The sequence below is a fragment of the Mustela lutreola genome, chromosome 4 (genome assembly GCF_030435805.1).
Source record: "Mustela lutreola isolate mMusLut2 chromosome 4, mMusLut2.pri, whole genome shotgun sequence".
Lineage (NCBI taxonomy): Eukaryota > Metazoa > Chordata > Mammalia > Carnivora > Mustelidae > Mustela > Mustela lutreola.
In genome coordinates, this window is record NC_081293.1 from 130,575,874 (window position 1) to 130,596,036 (window position 20,163).

At 36.2% G+C, this 20,163-nt stretch overlaps 1 protein-coding gene across 1 annotated transcript in view; it reads right to left on the bottom strand.

The window, feature by feature from the left end:
* Positions 1-17,152: 17,152 nt before the first annotated feature.
* The window catches only part of LRRD1 (leucine rich repeats and death domain containing 1), a 36,186-nt gene continuing 33,175 nt past the window's right edge, over positions 17,153-20,163 (bottom strand). The window contains exons 5-6 of the mRNA XM_059171096.1: positions 18,034-18,151; positions 17,153-17,353 (exon numbers count right to left, since the gene is read on the bottom strand). Of these exons, the coding sequence (XP_059027079.1) occupies positions 17,167-17,353; positions 18,034-18,151 (305 nt within the window). The 3' untranslated portion in view covers positions 17,153-17,166. The remainder of the gene's footprint in view (positions 17,354-18,033; positions 18,152-20,163) is intronic.

Sequence of the window (20,163 nt, forward strand, 5' to 3'; positions counted from 1 at the left end):
AGCTGCTGTCTGGATTATACGGAAGCAGGTTTTCCGAAACAAATTTGTATATTTTAGGCCAACGCGATGTATTGGAGGCAGCCCTCTGTCCAGAAAGATTTTAAGGCGGAACTTCAGTCCTAAAGCTACAGTCCCTTGGCCACCCGCTCCTGTGGTCTCGAACAAGCATGTATATATCACGACCACCACATTTAATTCCCGTCCTCTGTCACTCTCACGAGCTCCCGACCATCCTCATGTATTTACTCAGCCACTATGAGGAGCTAGGTGTTGTTCAACGTTGGCGCTGGGGATACAGCAGTGAAAGAGAACTGCAGGGCCCTCAGGGAGGGAGCAGGAGTATCTAATTACCTGCTCAACACCTCCACCTAAATGCCTTTCATCTCTTTGTCGGGAAATCCCGACCTGGATTTCCCTCCTCCTACCCCGCTGCCAACCTGCTCCTCCTATGAGGCCCATGTAGTATGGGCACCACTATGCGTCCCATTGCCCTCCTCCATTCCTCATATTTAATCAATCACCACATCTTATAATTCCACCACTTTGAATGTTTCTCCACTCACCACGACCTTAAGTCAGGTCTCCTTGCTGTCTGCATTGCAAAAGTACCCTACCTGGTACTTGTCCATTCTTGTCCTTAATCTGTCCTCCCCACTGTTGCCGTTTCTTGTATCTCCAAAAAATGTTGCAATCATCTCTGTAGGTTTCCTCTATTAGAAAATGAACTTGAGAGTAGGGATCATGCCTTAATTGTTTTTATATTCTGCTTTTATCTTAATACCTACCATAGCAGTTCTCAAAATTGTGGTATCCCCAAGAGTCTTTCAGAGTATCTGCAAAGCCAAAGCTCTTTATAATAATACTGTTATTTTCTTTATCACTGCTGGAATTTGCCCTGATAGTGTAAAATCAGTAGTAAATAAAAACTTCTTGGCACAAATCAAAGGCTTTGGCACAAATCAAAGGCAATGATACCAAACTCGAGCAGTTATTATTCTTCACTACCATGCACTTGCAATAGAGAAAAAAAAAAAATTACCTACTTCACTTAACACTGTCCTTGATGAAATTGTGAATATTAGTTTTATTAAAGTTCAAACGTTGAGTACATGTATTTTTTAACTAGCAGACTTTTTTATGGGATAACATTTTGCTTGAAAGAATGACTACCAAACTCAGGTCATTCACATTTATTTGACATTTTCTTGAAAATGAAACCAGTCTGTCCTTTTAAAGAAAATCATTGGCAATATTTGTTGTCAATGATAAAATTAAAGCTTTCCAGGGCACCTGTGTGGTTCGGTCACTTATTGATTTTGAGTCATGTGATTTTGGCTCATGATCTCTGGGTCATAAGATGAGCCCCAAGTTGGGCTCCATGACTGCTTAAGATTCTCCCTCTCCTGGGGCGCGTGGGTGGCTCAGTGGGTTAAGCCGCTGCCTTCGGCTCAGGTCATGATCTCAGGGTCCTGGGATCGAGGCCCACGTTGGGCTCTCTGCTCAGCAGGGAGCCTGCTTCCTCCTTTCTCTCTGCCTGCCTCTCTGCCTACTTGTGATCTCTGTCTGTCAAATAAATAAATAAAATCTTTAAAAAAAAATAAAAAGAAAAAGAAATACACCTGTGACATATAAAAAAAAAAAAAAAAAAAAAAAAAAAGATTCTCCCTCTCCTTCTGACTCCTCCCCCCTGACCCTACCCCCCCAGGCTTGCACTCTTTCTCTCTCTCTCTCAAAAAACAAACAAACTTTCAAATAAAAATTAAGAATTTTAGAAAACTTAGATACTTCTGCAAACTTGACAACATAACTAATTCTTGAGACTTTTCTGCAGAGGAAAATTTAGTAACAAAAGGATTTTGTGTAATAAAATGTGTCAACGTTAGAATCTTTGCAAAATTCATTGAACCAGTATTTTCAAATGAAATGAATGATGTTACCAAATCATGCATGGGTAAAATATTTTTTGAAAGTACAAGTTAGACCAAAAGATTTTCATAGAATATAAAAAGTTCATTGATAAACCTCTAGATTCTACATTGTCACTAACTTTTAAGATACTACCACTTATAAAGAAAATTACCTATAATTATCTGGAAAAGTTTTTGTTTTTTTTTTAAGATTTTATTTACTTATTTGACAGACAGAGATCACAAGTAGGCAGAGAGGCAGGCAGAGAGAGACAGGGGGAAGCAGGCTCCCTGCTGAGCAGAGAGCCTGATGTGGGGCTCCATCCCAGGACCTTGGGATCATGACCCAAGCCGAAGGCAGAGGCTTTACCCACTGAGCCACCCAGGCGCCCCTATCTGGAAAAGTTATTAAAATATTCCTGCCTTTTCCAACTATATAGCTGTGTGAAGTTTATATAATTCAACACAAACAATGGACATGATTGAATACAGAAGCACATATGAGAATTCAACTATTTTCCATTTAACCAGGCAGTAAACAGATCTGCAAAAATCTGAAGTAGCACCATGTATTTCACTTCTTTTTTTTTTTTAGAGAGAATGAGCACAGGCAATAGGGGGAGGGGCAGGAAGAGTGAGAGATGATCCTAAGCAGGCTTCCACATCCACCACATAATCCCATGGGGGGCTTGATCTCACCACCCTGAGATCATCAGCCAAAATGAAGAGTTGGAGGCTTAAGCAACTGAGCGACCCAGGTGCCCCGCTCACTATTTTCTTTTATTTGAAAACATAGCTATGTTTATTAAAATGCAATGTTTATGTTAACATGGGCTTGTTATTTTTAATAAATTAATATTTTTATTTCTCCACCTTAATTTGTATTACTGTAAATATGTATAGATATACACATTTTTTAAAAGTTCTTTAGAGTTCTTAATAATTTAGGAGATTGTAAAAGACGCCTGAGACCAAAAAGTTTGTAAACTGCTGACCTAGCATATGAGTTGTGAGGCTTTCAATTTTTGTTCTCCCATCCGATCAGTATGACCTTCCTATGAAGTAGTTTTAAAACAAGACATTTGATTAATGATAACTCCAAGGTAGTCCTCATTATTATATAGCCATAGCTTTTGTTATTTTAATATGAGTTTGCCAAAGTAATATTTCAGAAGCACATCATAAAATGAAAAGGGAGATTATTGATTCACCATGGATTCAACCCTACTATTATCTTATTAGTTGAGTATGATAATTCATCTTTTTCCTGTGCTGCCCATACTTTTCATCAGACCACTCTTAACGTTATTGAAATTAAATTTAATTCCTTATTGTGAACTGAAATCCTGGGTGATAAGCATTTGTGAGCAATGCCAATTTTTTTTTTTGTTTAAATATAAAGTTAAATAGTAAGATGCTTGACTGAAAATTAGCTAGGATAATTTTATTGGAAAATGTTTTTCTTTTTTTTTTTTTTTTGAGATTTTATTTATTTGACACAGAGAGAAGGAGGGGAGAGAGCAAACACAAGAGGAGAAGTGACAGGCAGCGGGAGAAGCAGGCTTCCCACCGAGCAAGGAACTGGATATGGGGCTCAGTCTGAGCACCCTGGGGTCAGGACTGGAGCCAAAGGCAGCTGCTTAATCAGTGAGCCACCCAGGCATCCCAGAAAATGTTTTCTTAAAATAATAATAATAGTAGTAATAGTAATAATAATTTTTCTTTCTGTAATCTTCCTCAGATATACTTGGAAGGGGAAGGAGGAGGATTATATTAAGTACAGTACAAACTACAGCCATTTCTCCAGAGAGCTCTTCTCCCTCTCAGCCTGGCCTTGAGCCTCTGCTCACTTTCCCATAATTCCTCAATAAAATGCTGCTCTGACAAGAAGGGTGATTCCCTTAAAATCCCCAAAACCACACTTTGGACATATGACCTTACCTTTACAACTTTACTGAAGGACTGTAGATAACAAAGTAAAATTTTAGAACCTGAAAGAACTAAAACCATCCAAACTAAAACCATCTTTAGAAACATGACTGTTTCTAAAGAAAAAGGACAAAATGTTAAACATGTCATGGAGAGAGGGAGTTAGTTTCCTTCATAGACACAGAACATTACGTGGTTTTCCTTTTGAAAATTTACTACTATGCTTCTCCTCACTGAAGAGGTTTTCTTTACTCTTTTAAAAGATTTATTTATGTATTTTAGAGAGAGAAAGAGAATGAGAGCAGAGGGACAGGGAAAATCTCAAGCAGGCTCCAGGCCCAACATAGAGCCTGACACAGGGCTTGATCTCAGGACCCTGAGATCATGACCTGAGCCAAAATCAAGAGTTGGTTGCTTAACTGACTGGGCCACCCAGGCATCCCTGAAGGTGGTTTTCTTTAATCCCTAATGTCAAAAAATCTCCATTTCAGTGAATTCTAATCCCTACCCACAGAAATTTATTTCACCCAAGGATCTGCAACCCACCCACACCCAAACCCTAACCTGCCCCTCCCCAAAAGGGCAGTTCACAGGGTACAATTACACAGAACATTTCCCTAAGTCTGAACTTTTCAGTAAGAGGCAGTTAAGCAAAGCTGTCCCATTTGACACATCAAGTTAAGACCCTCAAGTTTCTATGCCAGTGTGAAATAAGATGTACATCTTCATTTCTCCTGTAGTTTTTTGATAACTTATGGACCAAACACACACACCAAGAACGAATATCTTTCAGCCCGGGACAAAGGCAAATGAAGTGAAACATTTTCCTAAATGCAGCTAAATTCACACAGATTCCATTGCTTTTAGTAGAGATGGTACTGTATGTGATTATGCAGAAAGAAGTGGTTTTCCCATTGTGCATCCTCAGGGTTTCAGACCTTGCCAACTAGAGCATTGGAAATAATAGGATTATCTATTCCTGATGGATACTTTTCAGTAACACAAAGATCTGGGTAACTTTGAAATTATATCTTTATAATAATAGGCCAGAGAAAATTATCACTATTTTCTCTTTGTTGCTTACACTTTGGTGTCATATGTAGAAGCCACTGCCTAACCCAGGGTCATGTATTTTTTGCCTATGTTCTCTTCTGTGATTTTAATAGTTTTACTTCATTTGAAGGAGTTCGGTGGATTTTGAGTTAATTTTTGTATATGGTATGAAATAGGGCTTTAAATTCATTCTTTTGCATGTGGATATTCAGTTGTCCCAGCATCATTTATTGAAAAGACTGTCCTTTCACCATTGAATTATCCAAACACCCTTGTCAAAAATCAATTGACTGTATATGTAAGGGTTTAATTCTGAACCCTCAATTCTGTTCCATTGATCTATGTGTCTATCCTTATTCAAGTGCCACAGTCTTTTTCTTCTCAGTAATATATACACACATTCATAAATAAGTGTTTATTTATATAAACTTACAGCAACTTCTTTTAATGAGTGACTTCTAATTAACATGTTATAAATTTATATATATGTGGGTGCATTTATGTACTTATACAAAGCTTGGGAACTTGGGAACTTGATAAAATAACTTTTAATGCTCTTTCAGCTCTGTTAGGTAAAATAGGACTCTTTAACAATTTTATGTATGTTTTTAGGTTAACAGGATTCCATCTGCTGTTCTCACAGCATTTGACCACTGATTTTGCAGTTAGTGCTCATGGATTTAAAGTTTACTGTGAAGGTAAGTGATAGTAATGTAAAAGGACCATTGCCCAGTTTAATGTAATCAACCCCAAATTCTCCAGAGTGGAAATGGAAGAACTACAAGGAAGGAAGATACAGTTCATCTTCTTATCTCAAATCTTGCTTTAAGATTCACCTTCTTATTAATTATTATATATAATTATATATATAATATATATAATCTACATTATCTTCTTATTAATTATTTTTATATAATAAAATATTAAAATTAGTGGGCTTTAATGTTTTGTCATAGTCATGTCATAGTGTATCTAGACAGAGGAAAATCTTTCTTAAGAGACGAGACTATGAAATCACTATAGACCTAAAGATTAACAAAAGGAATTGAAATGTGAGACTAACAGAAAACTAGACCTATTTGAGTTTTGGGCTCATAGACTCTACCCTATTCTCTGTGCCCCACCACTCAGCCAGAAAATAAACTAGTAATCTGTCTTCTTTGCAAGTTAGGACCAAGAGAAAAAAGTCCAATAAGAGACAAGAGTTGACATCTTCCATTCCAAACCAGCCTTTTCAATCCCACAGGTCCATAACTCTTTAGCCACAGAGAGAAATACTAATAAACTCTTGAGACAGTTTTTATTTGGAAGTGTGGTACAAAGTCATGGCATCAAAACAGACCTAATTTGATTAGGAGGACATTTATAATCTTTATTTATCCCATGTAGTGTGGGTACTCATATGTTTCACCACGGAAGTATTGTTTAATAATGGGGTCAGACCCTAGGTTCTGCTGAGTGTTAAAAACATACAGAATCTGCATGTCTTTCATTTTTACGATGTGAAAAAATTCTGATGGCAAAAATATTCTGAGGATTTCAGATACAGATCATGGACTTCTGATTTCTTCTTTATGTGATTTGACAATAAGTTTTCAGTTTATTCCCTAGTTTCAAGAAGAGCCCCTTCCTTACCCATAGGAATATCATACCAAATTTCAACTCACCTCCCCAGGACTATATTACCAGAATGTATCACATCAGGTCTGATATCATCTTAAGAAACACACAAATATTATGGAAGCAGTGGTTATTTTCTAAAGCATATACTTCAAAATATGAGGGTTTGTTTTTTCTTTGGCGTAAACAACAGAATTTAATATTCTTACAGTGCTGGCTAGAATTCCCAGATCAACGTGTTAGCTGATTGAGTTCCTGGCAAGAGGAACTTTCTGGCTTATAGATTGCCTTCTCATGGTATCCTTACATGGTGGAGAGAACTCATGTCTCTTCCTTTTCTTATAAGGACACCAGCCCGGTTGGATCAAGGCCCCTCTATGATAACCTCATTTAACTTTTGTCAGCTCCTTACAGGCCCTCTCTCCAAATATAGTCACATTGAGGTTAAAGGCTTCAACATATGAATTTTTTCTTGAATCCTCTATGTTTGAAATAATTGGTTATCAATTTTCAGGATTGTTAATTGGTTATTAATTTTCAGGATTGTTTTGACTTTTCTGAGTCCCTCATTTTTATATGAATTTTAGGACCAGCTTATCAATTTCTACAGAAAGAGATTGCTTTGAATCTGTGTATCAGTTTGGGGAGTATTGCCCTCTTAACATTAAGTCTTACAATCCATGAACATAGACACCTTTCCGTTTATTTAGGTCTTCTTTAATTTCTTTCAGTAATGTAAATTGTTTTGTTTTCAAGCCTTCCACTTCTTTTGTTAAATGTATTTATGAGTGTTTTATTTTTTTGATGTTATGCATGGGATAATTTTCTTGATTGCATTTTCAAATTGCTCACTGATACTGCATAGAAATGCAGTTAAATTTTATAAATTGAGGGGCGCCTGGGTGGCTCAGTGGTTTGGGCTGCTGCCTTCGGCTCGGGTCATGATCTCAGGGTCCTGGGATCGAGCCCCGCATCGGGCTCTCTGCTCCGCAGGAAGCCTGCTTCCCTCTCTGCCTGCCTCTCTGCCTACTTGTGATCTCTGTCTGTCAAATAAATAAATTAAATCTTTAAAAAAAAAATTTTATAAATTGATCTTCTAGCCTCCTAGCTTGCTGAACTCTTCTTTACTAGTTCTAATAGGTTTTTAATAGTTCAAGATTTTCTAGGTACAAGATTATGTCATCTATAAATATAGTTTTATTTTTTCCTTTCCAATAGGATTTCTTTTATTCTTGTTCTTGCCTAATTGCCATGGCTTAAAACTCCAGCACAGTAGTGGATAGAAGTGGTAAGAACAGACATCCTTATCTTGTTCCTAAAACTAAGAGAAAAGGATTCAGTGTTTCACCACGAAGTATGATGCTAGCTATGAGTTTTTTGTAGATAACCTTTATTAGATTGAGTTAGTTCCCTCTCGTCTTAGTTTGCTGAGTGTTTTTATCTTGCAGGAGTACTGCATTTTTTTCAAATCCTTTTCTGTATCTTCTGAGAAGATCATGTTGTTTTTGTCCTTTTTTAATATGTCATATCACATTGGTTGATTTTTATTTTTTGAACCAACCTTGTGTTCCTGGAATAAATTCCACCTGGTCATGGTATATAATTCTGTTTGTAAATTACTGGATTTGGTTTACTTGTATTTTGATGAGGATCTTTGCATCTGTATTCATAAGGGATATTGACCTGCCCCTTTCTTGGGAAGTCTTTGTTTGTGTTTTCGTTATCAAGATAATACTGGCCGCATAGAGGATATTTAGATCTAATAATTTGGTCTGCTGCTTTTTGTTTTGATTGTCGTACACTCTGTGTGGAGGACCAGTCTGAGGTTTAAACTTAATGTCTTTTCTGAGCCTTTCCGGAGCATATTTAATTTTCCTAAACTATGCAGTTGTTTTTGAATGTCCTAGTTTTGATGTCTGGCTCCCAAAAGAGGAAGGAGAGGAAAATGAAGGGATGAGAGAAGTGTATCAGAGCTTTAAATCCCAGGGAAGTCATGTGGCCTAGAGGGGGGAGGGGCTTGCAACAATTGGTGGGAGTGCAGCAATGGCCACCCACCTTTTGTCTGCACTTCTCTGTTTAGAAGCAGCAATGGGTGAACTGCGTGACTCACCTGGTTCAGCGTGTGACTCTTGGTTTCAGCTTGGAACCCCATGTCAGGCTCCAGGGGCCTGCTTAAGATTATGTCTCTTCCTTTCCCTCTGCCCCCCTCCTGCTTTCTCTCTTAAAAAAGAAAAAAGCAGCAATCAGCAAGAAGAGCTCACATATCTGATATTTGGAGGACAGAGTCCTTTTACTGACCCCTGGTTCCTGCAGGTTTTGTGCAGGGTGCTCCAGGAACATGTGCACAACTGCCTGTCAGGGCACTGAGATGGCGAATGGTAAATACATGTTTTTCCCAGTATTTTATTTTATTTTTATTCCAGTATTGTTAACATAGAATATTATATTAGATAAGTACAACATAGTGATTCAACAATTCTATGTATTATTCTGTGCTTGTCAAGATAAATATACTATTGGGGCGCCTGGGTGGCTCAGTGGGTTAAGCTGCTGCCTTTGGCTCAGGTCATGATCTCGGGGTCCTGGGATCGAGCCCCACATCAGACTCTCTGCTCAGCAGGGAGCCTGCTTCCCTCTCTCTCTCTGCCTGCCTCTCTGCCTACTTGTGATCTCTCTCTGTCAAATAAATAAAATCTTAAAAAATAAATATACTATTAATCCCCTTCAGCTATTTCACCCATTCCCCCCCCCACCTCCCCTCTGGTAACCATCAGTTTGTTTTCTATAGTTAAGAATCTGTTTTTGGTTTGTTCCTTTTTTCTCATTTGTTTTGTTTCTTAAACTCCACATATGAGTAAAATCATATGGTATTTGGCTTTCTCTGACAGACTTATTTCACTTACCTTTATACCCTCTAGATCCATCCTTGTTTCAAATGGCAAGATGTCATTCTTTTTTATTACTGAGTAATAGTCCATGACAGATAGGTAGGTAGATAGAGATATATGCATACATATATAGTACTACTTCATCTGTTCGTCTATTGATGGACACTTGTGCTGCTTCCATTATTTGGCTATTGTAAATAATGCTGCCATGAACATGGCAGCATGAGTGTTTTTATATTTATATTATATATAAATTAGTGTTTTTATATTTTAGTGTTTTTATGTTTATATTATATATAAATTAGTGTTTTTATATTTTAGTGTTTTTATATTTATATTATATATAAATTAGTGTTTTTATATTTTGGGGGTACTCAGTAGTGCAATTATTGGATTGAATTACTGAATCATATGATAATTCTGTTTTCAATTTTTTGAGGAATCCTGTTTTCCTCAGTGAATACAAGTTTGTATTCCCACCAAAACAAGGTTCCTTTTTCTCTATATCCTTTACAACACTTGTTTCTTCTGTTTTTGATTTTAGCCATTCTGATAAGTATAAAGTGATAGTGTGGTTTTGATTTGCTGGTTGATTTTTGATTAGTGTGGTTTTGATGATCAGTGATGTTGAGCACCATTTCTTGTGTCTGTTGGCCATCTGTATTTCCTCTTTAGAGAAATATGTATTCATGTCTTCTGCCCATTTTTTAATTGGATTGTTTCTTTGCTTTGCTGTTGAGTTGTATAAGTTCTTTCTAGATTTTGAATACTCAACTTTTATTGAATACATCATTTGCAAATGTCTACTCCCATTCAGTAGGTTGTCTTTTTTAACCTTCACTGTGCAAAAACTTTTATTTTGATGTGGTCCCATTAGTTTATTTTTGCTTTTGTTTCCCTTGCCTTAAGAGACAGATCTAGAAAAATGCTGCTGTGGCCAATGTCAGAGAAATTACTTGCCTATGCTCTTGGATTTTTATGGTTTCAAGTATCACATTTAGGTCTTTTTTTTTTTTTTAAGATTTTATTTATTTATTTGAGAGAGAGACAGTAAGAGAAAGCATGAGAGGAGAGAGGTCAGAGGGAGAAGCAGACTCCCCATGGAGCTGGGAGCCTGATGTGGGACTCGATCCTAGGACTCCGGGACCGTGACCTGAGCCAAAGGCAGTTGCTTAATGAACTGAGCCACCCAGGCGCCCTCACATTTAGGTCTTTAAGCCATTTTGAGTTTATTTCTGTGTATGGTGTAAGAAAGTGGCCCGTTTAATTCTTTTACATTTACCTGTCCAATTTCCCAACGCCATTTGTTGAAGAGACTGTCTTTTCCCCATTAGATATTGCCTCCTTTGTCAAAGGTTAATTGACCATATTATTTTGGGTTTATTTCTGGGCTCTCTATTCTGTTCGGATAATCTATGTGTCTATTTTTGTACCACTACAATACTATTTTGATTACTATAGCTTTGTAGTGTATCTTGAAATCTGGGATTTTTGACACCTCCAATTTTGTTTTTCTTTTTTAAGATTGTCTTGGCTATTCAGGGTCTTTTGTGGTTCTCTATAAATCTAAGGATTGTTTGTTCTAGTTCTTTGAAAAATGCTGTTGGTATTTTGATAGATTTGTAGATTGCTTTGGGTAGTATGGACATTTTAACAATATTGGTTCTTCCAATCTATGATCATGGAATATCTTTCCATTCATTTATGTGGTCAACAATTTCCTTCATCAGTGTTTTACAATTGTCTATTTTATTCCTGGGTATTTTATGATCTTTGGTATAGTTGTAAATGCAATTGTTTTCTTCTGGGGGGGGGAGATTGTTTTCTTAAATTCTCTTTCTACTGATTCATTATTAGTATATAGGAATACAAAGGATTTCTGTATATTGATTTTGTGTCCTGAAACTTAATTAATTTATCAGTTCTAGTAGTATTCTGGTGGGGTCTTTAGGGTTCTCTGTATATAGTATCATGCCATCTGTAAATAATGAAAGTTTTACTTCTCCCTTAGCAATCTGGATGCCTTTTCTTTTCTTTTCTTTTCTTTTCTGCTGTGGCTAGGACTTCCTAGTACTCTGTTGAATAAAAGTGGTGAGAGTGGACATCCTTGTCTTGTTTCTGACCTTAGGGGGAAAGCTCTCAGTTTTTCACCATTGAGTATGATGTTTTCTCTAATCCTACTTTCTTAAGAGGTTTTTATCTTGAATGGATGGTGTACCTTGTCATATGCTTTTTCTACATCTACTGAAATGATCATATTATCTTTATTCTTTCTCTTGTTGATGTGATGTATCACATTGATTGATTTACAAATATTGAGTCACCCTCACATCCCAGGAATAAATCCCACTTGACTGTGGCAAATGTATTATCAGATTTGGTTTGCTAGGGATATTTGCATCTATGTTCATCAGAGATATTGGCCTATAGTTCTGGGGTTTTTTTTGTTTGTTTGTTTTATTTTGTTGTTGTTGTTGTTGTTGTTGTTGTTTGTCGTCTCTTTATCTGGTTTTGGTATCAGGATAATGGTGGCCTCAATACATAGGTTAGTATTTGGTTTGTAACTCTACTTTTTGTTTTCTACATGAATTAAGAGATTAATACATTAAAAAACAAATAGTCTAAAAGCAAGCATTATTGTAACTGGTTTGTAACTCTACATTCTGTTTTCTATACATATTTAAGAGATTTATGCTTTAAAAGAATTATTAATTTATGTCTTGGGGCACACATTGTGGAAATACATAATTTTGTGACGTAACAACCAAAAGGAGCAGGGACAGAGCTCTCAAGAAGCAGAGGTTTTGCATGCTATTGAAGTTAAGCTGGTATAAATGCAAATTAGAGTGTTACAACTTTAGCATGTTAAATGTAATCCCCATAGTAACCGTAAAGAAAAAATAGATATGGAACATGAAAGTAAATAAGAAGGGAATGTTAACAATTCACTGCAAAAAAAATCAGCTAAACACAAAAGAAGAATGTAAGGCAGGAAATAAGGGTCAGAAAAGCTCTAAAGCATGTAGAAAACAAAAAACAAAAGGTAGAAGTTTAATCTCCCATCAGTGATTATTTTAACTGTAAATGAATAAGCCAGTCATGAAAACATAAATATTGTGTGATTCCACTTACATGAAGTACTTAGTGTAATCAGAATCATAGAGACAGAAGAATGATTGATGTCAGGGGTTAAGGGAAAGGGGGAATGGGGAGTTACTATTTAATGAGTATAGAGTGTCAGTGTTATAAGATGAAAGTTATGGAGATGATAGAGATGATCACACAACATTGTTCAATATATTTAATACCATTGCACTGTATATTTAACACCATTGCACTATATACGTACAAATGGTTGAAACAGTAAATTTTGCTATGTGTATTTTAGTGCAATAAAAATTTTGAAAAAAAGATGTTTAATGCAGTAGTGTCAATTAAGTCAAGTATTGGAAGCAACTTAAATGCCAACTGCCCAACATTTTTAGACCACAGTTGACCATTGAATAACATGGTTTTGAATTGCATGGGTCCACTTATATGTGGATTTTTTTTTAAGATTTTATTTATTTATTTATTTGACAGAGAGAGATCACAAATAGGCAGAGAGGCAGGCAGAGAGAGAGAGAAGGAAGCAGGCTCCCTGCTGAGCAGAGAGCCCGATGCGGGACTCGATCCCAGGACCCCGAGATCATGACCTGAGCCGAAGGCAGCGGCTTAACCCACTGAGCCACCCAGGCGCCCTGGATTTTTTTTATAAATACAGAACAGTACTGAAAATGTATTTTCTCTTCTTTATGATTTTTTTTAATGTATTTATTTGACAGAGAGAAATCACAAGTAGATGGAGAAGTAGGCAGAGAGAGAGAGAGGGAAGCAGGCTCCCTGCTGAGCAGAAAGCCCGATGCGGGACTCGATCCCAGGACCCTGAGATCATGACCTGAGCCGAAGGCAGCGGCTTAACCCACTGAGCCACCCAGGCGCCCCTCATTATGATTTTCTTAATAACATTTTCTTTTCTCCTAGGTGACTTTATTGTAAGGATACAATATATAATACATATAACATATAAAATATGCATTAATCCACTGTTATTGGTAAGACTTCTGCTTAGCAGTAGGCTATTAGTAGTTAAGTTTTGGGGAATTAAAAAATTATATACAGATTTCAACTGCACTGAGGGCGAGCACCCAACCTCACATTGTTCAAGGGTCAACTGTACTTTCTTACTATATTTCATGATGGAATATTAGAGAACAGATGGAATAGCTTCCCCCTTTCCACATAGGAAAATGGGGAAGTATGATAAGATAAAATTTTAATATATATTAATAGTTGCTAATAATAAAAACACATGTGCTAGACACTGTTTTGATTTTTTTGCATTTAATCCATTATATACATTACGTCCTCATTAAAATACAACACCCTGGGAATTTTTTTTTTGTCAGATGGGAAAAATCAAGGCAAAGACTAAATGACTTTCGCAAGACGAAGTAGCTAATTAGGTGCAGAGCAGAGATGCAAAATTGTTTGGTTCCAAATCCCAGTATATTTGTTTGTTATATGAAACAAACTATATGTCATATATGGTTATAAATACAAGGTGAAAGATAACTTGCAAACATTAAATTGGCTGTGTTAAGAGAATAGGATTATGTGACTTCTTTTTTACTCTTTTTGTAACATACTTATTGGGGAAAAAATGAAAAGAACAAATAAGCAAAAAAATAAATAAATAAAGTGTTGTCTCAGTCCCCCCAGATTTAATTGCTATTATGTTGTTTCCTGCTTATTTTACTGTTGTTTCATCATGTTTTCAAATTAAAATATAATAAAATAGAGGTATAGCACACGTGATAATAATCCAAGGTAAACTGGAAAATTCAGCTATGTTTCATAGGGCATAGTAATAGTCCTAAAGATTAATAGGACTTAAAATGTTTAAATGTTAAATGGAACTCTATTAATAGCTGTTATTAGATTAAGTATCTTCTATATACCAAACACTTTTCTTTTGGTGACTTGTATAGAAAATTCAGCTTTCTCTTAGTTTTTCTAATTCTTCCTTTAATTCTACCAATAAGAGAGTATTTATTACATCATAGAATGCTTACAAATCTCTGTTTCTTTTCCACAGCTTTGGCACTAGGACAGTCCTTCATCTGCCCTATTCCCTATCTGCCTTAACCCTATCGTTAGGGTAGGGTAACTATTATAACGAAATACCCCAAAACCTCAGACCCTCACTAAAAATTTATTTCTCACTTATTCAGCAGTGCAAAAGAGCTATGCCTAGTTGAGGGGCTGTCTTCCGAGTTGAGACTCAGGGAGTGGGACTTCCTAGTTTTATGGGTCTTCATTGCCCAGGATCTCCAGCCAGACTGGGAATGGAATGTCTGTTTAGGAGCTAGGTCTAAAAGCAACTTCCATCATTTCTGCCTAGATTTCATTCAGAGAAGTCAACCACAGGAGCCCTATATAATCACAAGGGAAGCTTGGAGATATAGTCTGATAGGATGTCAAGAAGGAAAATAAAGGAAAGGGTTTGTTGTAGAGAATAGCAGTAGCTGTAACCACATACAACCTAACCTAGCCGGGCATGAATGGGTGGATTGTGCTATGTTCTAAGCTTTAGGATGAACAACTGCCTTTTCCTGGTGCTTAAATTTGTCTTTCTTTATCATCAGTATTGTAAAAATAAGATTAGGTATAAAAGAAGATACTTACCTGTTCTGGTTATAATCTACTAAGATATATCAATACAAACCAAGCTATTTGGACTCCTTTTCTAGAATACTAGATACAAAGAAATAAATCAACTTCTTATTTGTGAGCTACCAACAGGCATCTTATGTCACAGAGAAGAGCCTGAGAAAATGAAAATAGAATCTGAGACAGGTGAAAAGCAAAGCATCCTGATACTGCTCAGTTTCTGAATGTAGGTGTGACAAAAAAGCAGAAAGCCCTCATTCTTTAGGAAAAAAAAATTTATACTAACTTCCTCTTTAAGAATGGAAATTAACTTTTTATCAATAAAATTTGTTAGCTGGGGGCATCTGGGTGGCTTAGTGGGTTAAGCCTCTGCCTTTGGCTCAGGTCATGATCTCAGGGTCCTGGGATCGAGCCCCCCCCCCCACTCTGCTCAGCAGGGAGCCTGCTTCCCCTTCTCTCTCTGCCTCTCTGCCTACTTGTGATCTCTCTCTGTCAAATAAATAAATAAAATCTTTTTAAAAATGTGTTAGCTAGATAGAAAGCCAAAGAAATGCATTTTTGTTTTGACAACCTACTTTTCACAAGATAAAAATTTTCTTAGCACAAATAAGTTACTGATTTACTTTTTCTGTTACAGAAATGAAACTTTTAATTGATTTTATTGCTTCAGATGTTTGTGAAAGTTGCTTAGCTAAATCAGAAAAGTCACACAATAGTAATTGTGAAAATTACATAAGGTTTTGAATTGTATCTGTTTATGTAGATTACTCAACAGTAAGCCTCCCAAACTTTTTTTTAAGATGCATTATATTCGCACACTCTAAAAACTACAGTTTTAACTATTCTCTTCTCTTCTCTTAGTACACTAGAATTTTAATAAAATGATTTTAAACAGTTTTTGCCCCCAGAGCCGAAACACAATGCACTTTCTTTCTCACACTTAACACAAAACTAGTTTCACCTGGGTCTTCTCTAGCTTTAGTTACAGGAGCAGGTTTTTCTTTCTGTTTTTTTAGCTTACGTAGATAAAGGTTCTAATCTTTGCAGTGGAAAGAGTTTTGACAAAACAGTTTTGCTTGGTCTCTAGGAACCCTTGTGCACTGTTGATGGGAATGTAAATTGATGCAGTCACTGAGGAAAACAGTACGGAGCTTCCTCAAAAAGTTAAAAATGGGGGGCACCTGGGTGGCTCAGTGGGTTAAGCCTCTGCCTTCGGCTCGGGTCATGATCCCAGGGTCCTGGGATTGAGCCCCGCATCGGGCTCTCTGCTCAGCAGAGAAAATCCTGCTTCCCTTCCTCTCTCTGCCTGTCTCTCTGCCTGCTTGTGATCTCTGTCAAATAAATAAATAAAATCTTTAAAAAAAAATTTTTTTTTTAAAGTTAAAAATGGAACTTCCCTATGATCCAGTAGTCACATTACAGGGTATTTACCCCCCAAATAAAAAAACATTAATTCAAAAGGATACATGAACCCCTATGTTTGTAGCAGCACTATCAATAACAGCCAAATTATGGAAGCAGCCCAAGCGTCCACCAATAGGTGAATGGATAAACTTTTGTTATTTTCAAGTTACAATGGGTTTATCAGGATGTAACCCCATTAAAAGTGGAGAGAGATCTGTAGAGGATTACTAACCATGGCTATGCTTTATGCTTAACAGAGCTATCCTGTTCCTGATGGAGGAACAGTAGGGATAGTACATTCATTTCAGGTTTTAAGCTGGCATCTAAAACAAAATTACTGTGCTTTGTAACTCCAACAAGATACAAATGACCTTATTACCGATAAATCTTGGGTTGTATAAAGACATTGTATAACAAAGAATTTTTAAATGGAATCATTACTTTTTAAAAATTATCATAATTCCAAGGTAACAGAACAAGTATATAAAATAGTGCCTGTGATATTTTATTATGGTAACATTAAAGTCATAGCCGTAAATTGTCATTATCTCTTAGGAATGCATGAAAAGACGCATAACATGTAATTCATTTATATCCAGTTTCAGTTCTATATGTACATCAGAAGTTCTCAGTTTTTATTATGGGTACACTGTTCAAAATTTAATTGCACATGTAAAAAGTTTTAAAGCTGTTATTTTGTCCATAATTTCATATGCTCCTATCATAGTTAGTGCCCGAGTTAGTTGGTCTCTTAAAGCATCAGTAGTTAGTGACAAGTTGTTACTATCCGTTTTCCACCTATCAAGTGCTTGGCGGACTCTCTCACTTAATGAAACAGTGCTGAAAATTTTAAAGATAATATTATTTTAATTACCAATTAAGAATATTTAAGTTACTTAAAAATTACATACCTAGGTTTCCAAATCAATTTACCAGTGATTGGAACCAGAAATTGATTTCAAATCAATCTACCACCAATTTGAAGTGAAGATTAAATTATTGGTGAAGATAGTTCATATAAAAATTAACACAGAGCTTGGCAAATAGTGGATATTAGCTTCATGCCAACACTTGTTTCCTTGTAGAAAATCAGTTCAATTAACTTTCAATTCTAAGAGAGAGATACTCAGGATCTCAAAACAATAATTATGGGTTATTTTATTCTAAGGCAGTATATTACTGCTACAGTACTACAGGGTTTTATAACTTGATTTCATGACAGCTCTCTTAGGTAACTATATCCATTTTACCAGTGGAGAAAGTGAAGTACCTAGAAGTTAAGGGACTTATCCAAGGTCACAAAACTACTTGTAGTTTAAAACTAGGCAGTCTGCCATGGGAGCCCTTACTCTTAACTACATTACCCACATGGTTCTCAACTATATAATAAACTAACATCAGAGTCTTTTATAGCAAATTAGAATTCATGTTAATATGATGTTTCAAACCCTATATTTTCAAAATGATATAAATCAGAACATGAGAATAAGCTTATACTGCCTGTTGTTCTACATACATACCTCTTTGCAGAAATATCTGTTTCTGAGATGACCAGGTTTAATTTTTGACACAAAAACTTAAAATTTGTTTCAGTGATGTTATTGGCAACTATGTTGAAGATCTTCTCTAGGATTTTCTCTACATTTGAACATAAAAAAATTTCAAGTCATTTCTTTTAAAAAAAACATACTCTATTTTGCATTATTATTATATCTCGGTCCCTTAATTCAAATATTTATGTCAAGTAAAATTGAAAAGTAAGATGTACACCTAATATACAAACTGAAATTTGAAGCATTTGTTCTATTTTCTTCCAAAATCTGAATAATCAACATGTAATGGCCATTTAAAAATATATTATAAGCAACTTCAAAGTGATTTTCAAAATCTCTCTTTATTTCCTTGAGGATTTGATAGAATCCTTTGATTCTAGCTTTAATTATAGCTTCTTTATGTACCATCTTTAAAAAAACCAAGTTTACATCTACTATAAATATAGTATATGTATGTATATTTTATATCAAATCACTTTATTTAATGAATGCTGGCTTAGATATAAGTAGAGAGTTTTTAGTTATTTTTTTTAAGAAAAGCTTCTAGCTAATTTGAACTAGATCTATTAAAAAAAAAAGATTTTATTTATTTATTTATCAGAGAGAGAGAGAGAGAGCAGGCACACACAAGCAGGCAGAGTGGCAAGCAGAGGCAGAGAGAGAAGTAGGCTCCCGGTCAAGCAAGGAGCCCGAAGCGGGCCTCGATCCCAGGACCTAGGATCATGACCTGAGCCAAAGGCAGCAGCCTAAGCCACTGAGCCACTCAGGTGTCCCTAGATCTATTTTTTGTTACTGTTAAGGTACTTTGGAAATTTTCAAGAACTAGCAATCTCCCACCCCTCTGTAATCATCTCAGTCCCTAAAACTAGATTGTATGCTAATGATATAGATGAAAGCCCAATGTCCTAAGCAAAATTTCAAAGAAGGAACCCCATGTTCTTTGTTAACCAGAGAATAAATATATCTCCCATGATGACTTCCTCTCCACTCTCTTTGGGTGCCTGGAATATGAAGGCCTCTTGGATATAAAGAAAGGATATAAATAGCGAGGGTTCTCTTATTTTTGCCGACTTTATCTATTGCCTCTTCTCTAAATTCTCTTCCTATTACCTAATAGGAATACTTTATGGATTCTTGGAGACTTCTAAATTATAGAAGTAATTAGAAAAAACAGCTACTATAGCTTTTAATTTTATCTCTTAGTTTCCTTTCATCAATGAGGCCCAATTCTTAAAGAAACTTCTAACTAGTAACCGTGCCCATGGCTTAAAGAGGACTGACTGTACATTATTAGTGACCATCTCACTAGACTATGAGATTATGCTGACATAAACTGATTACACACAGGGAACATATTAGAATGATGTAGAAGGATGGTTTTGTGTACTTCCCCCAAATCTGGATCCATACTTACTAAAATGATTTAATACTTCTTAAGTACTCTTTGAATTGGAGGACCAAACTCTGGGTCCAATCTAAGGATTGACAATGAGAAGCATAATCAGAGTCCCAGGAGAAAACTTAGTTTTTGGGAACTTAGCCCCAAAGAAAGAAATTTCTATGCCAGAGGCTTGGAGAGACCAGTCTCCATCTGGTGCAGTGGAAGGATCTTAAAGAAAATGGACCTGCTCTCTGAAATAATCAGAGACAACCAAAGGAATGTTTAAGGGCAAAGAATGAAGACTACCCACGACTGCAGACAGGTGATCATAATGGGCCAAAAGCTGACTGGCTTCTCTGGAAAAGATCTAAGCATTTTCTTCAAGGCCAGATGAGAGTTTTAGAGCAACTACATGTGGTGCTACAGATCAGAACCCAGGAAGAAGTTTTTGTGTGGGATATTTAAGTCAGCACAACCATGATGAGAAAACTGTGGAAGGGTATTGAGGCCAATAAATGGATAGCAGCCTGGCCCTCCACTTGGGTTTGCCTGTTTTCAATGGTTTAGTTTGTGTAGACCCAGATTAAATAATCTGAATTATAAAAATAAACAACTAACCTTCAGAAAAGGAAGATGATAAATGCTTTAATGTCTCTGCCAGATTGAAAACCTCTAATGAAAGCACACGATCTCTTAATTTATAGACGATACTAGAA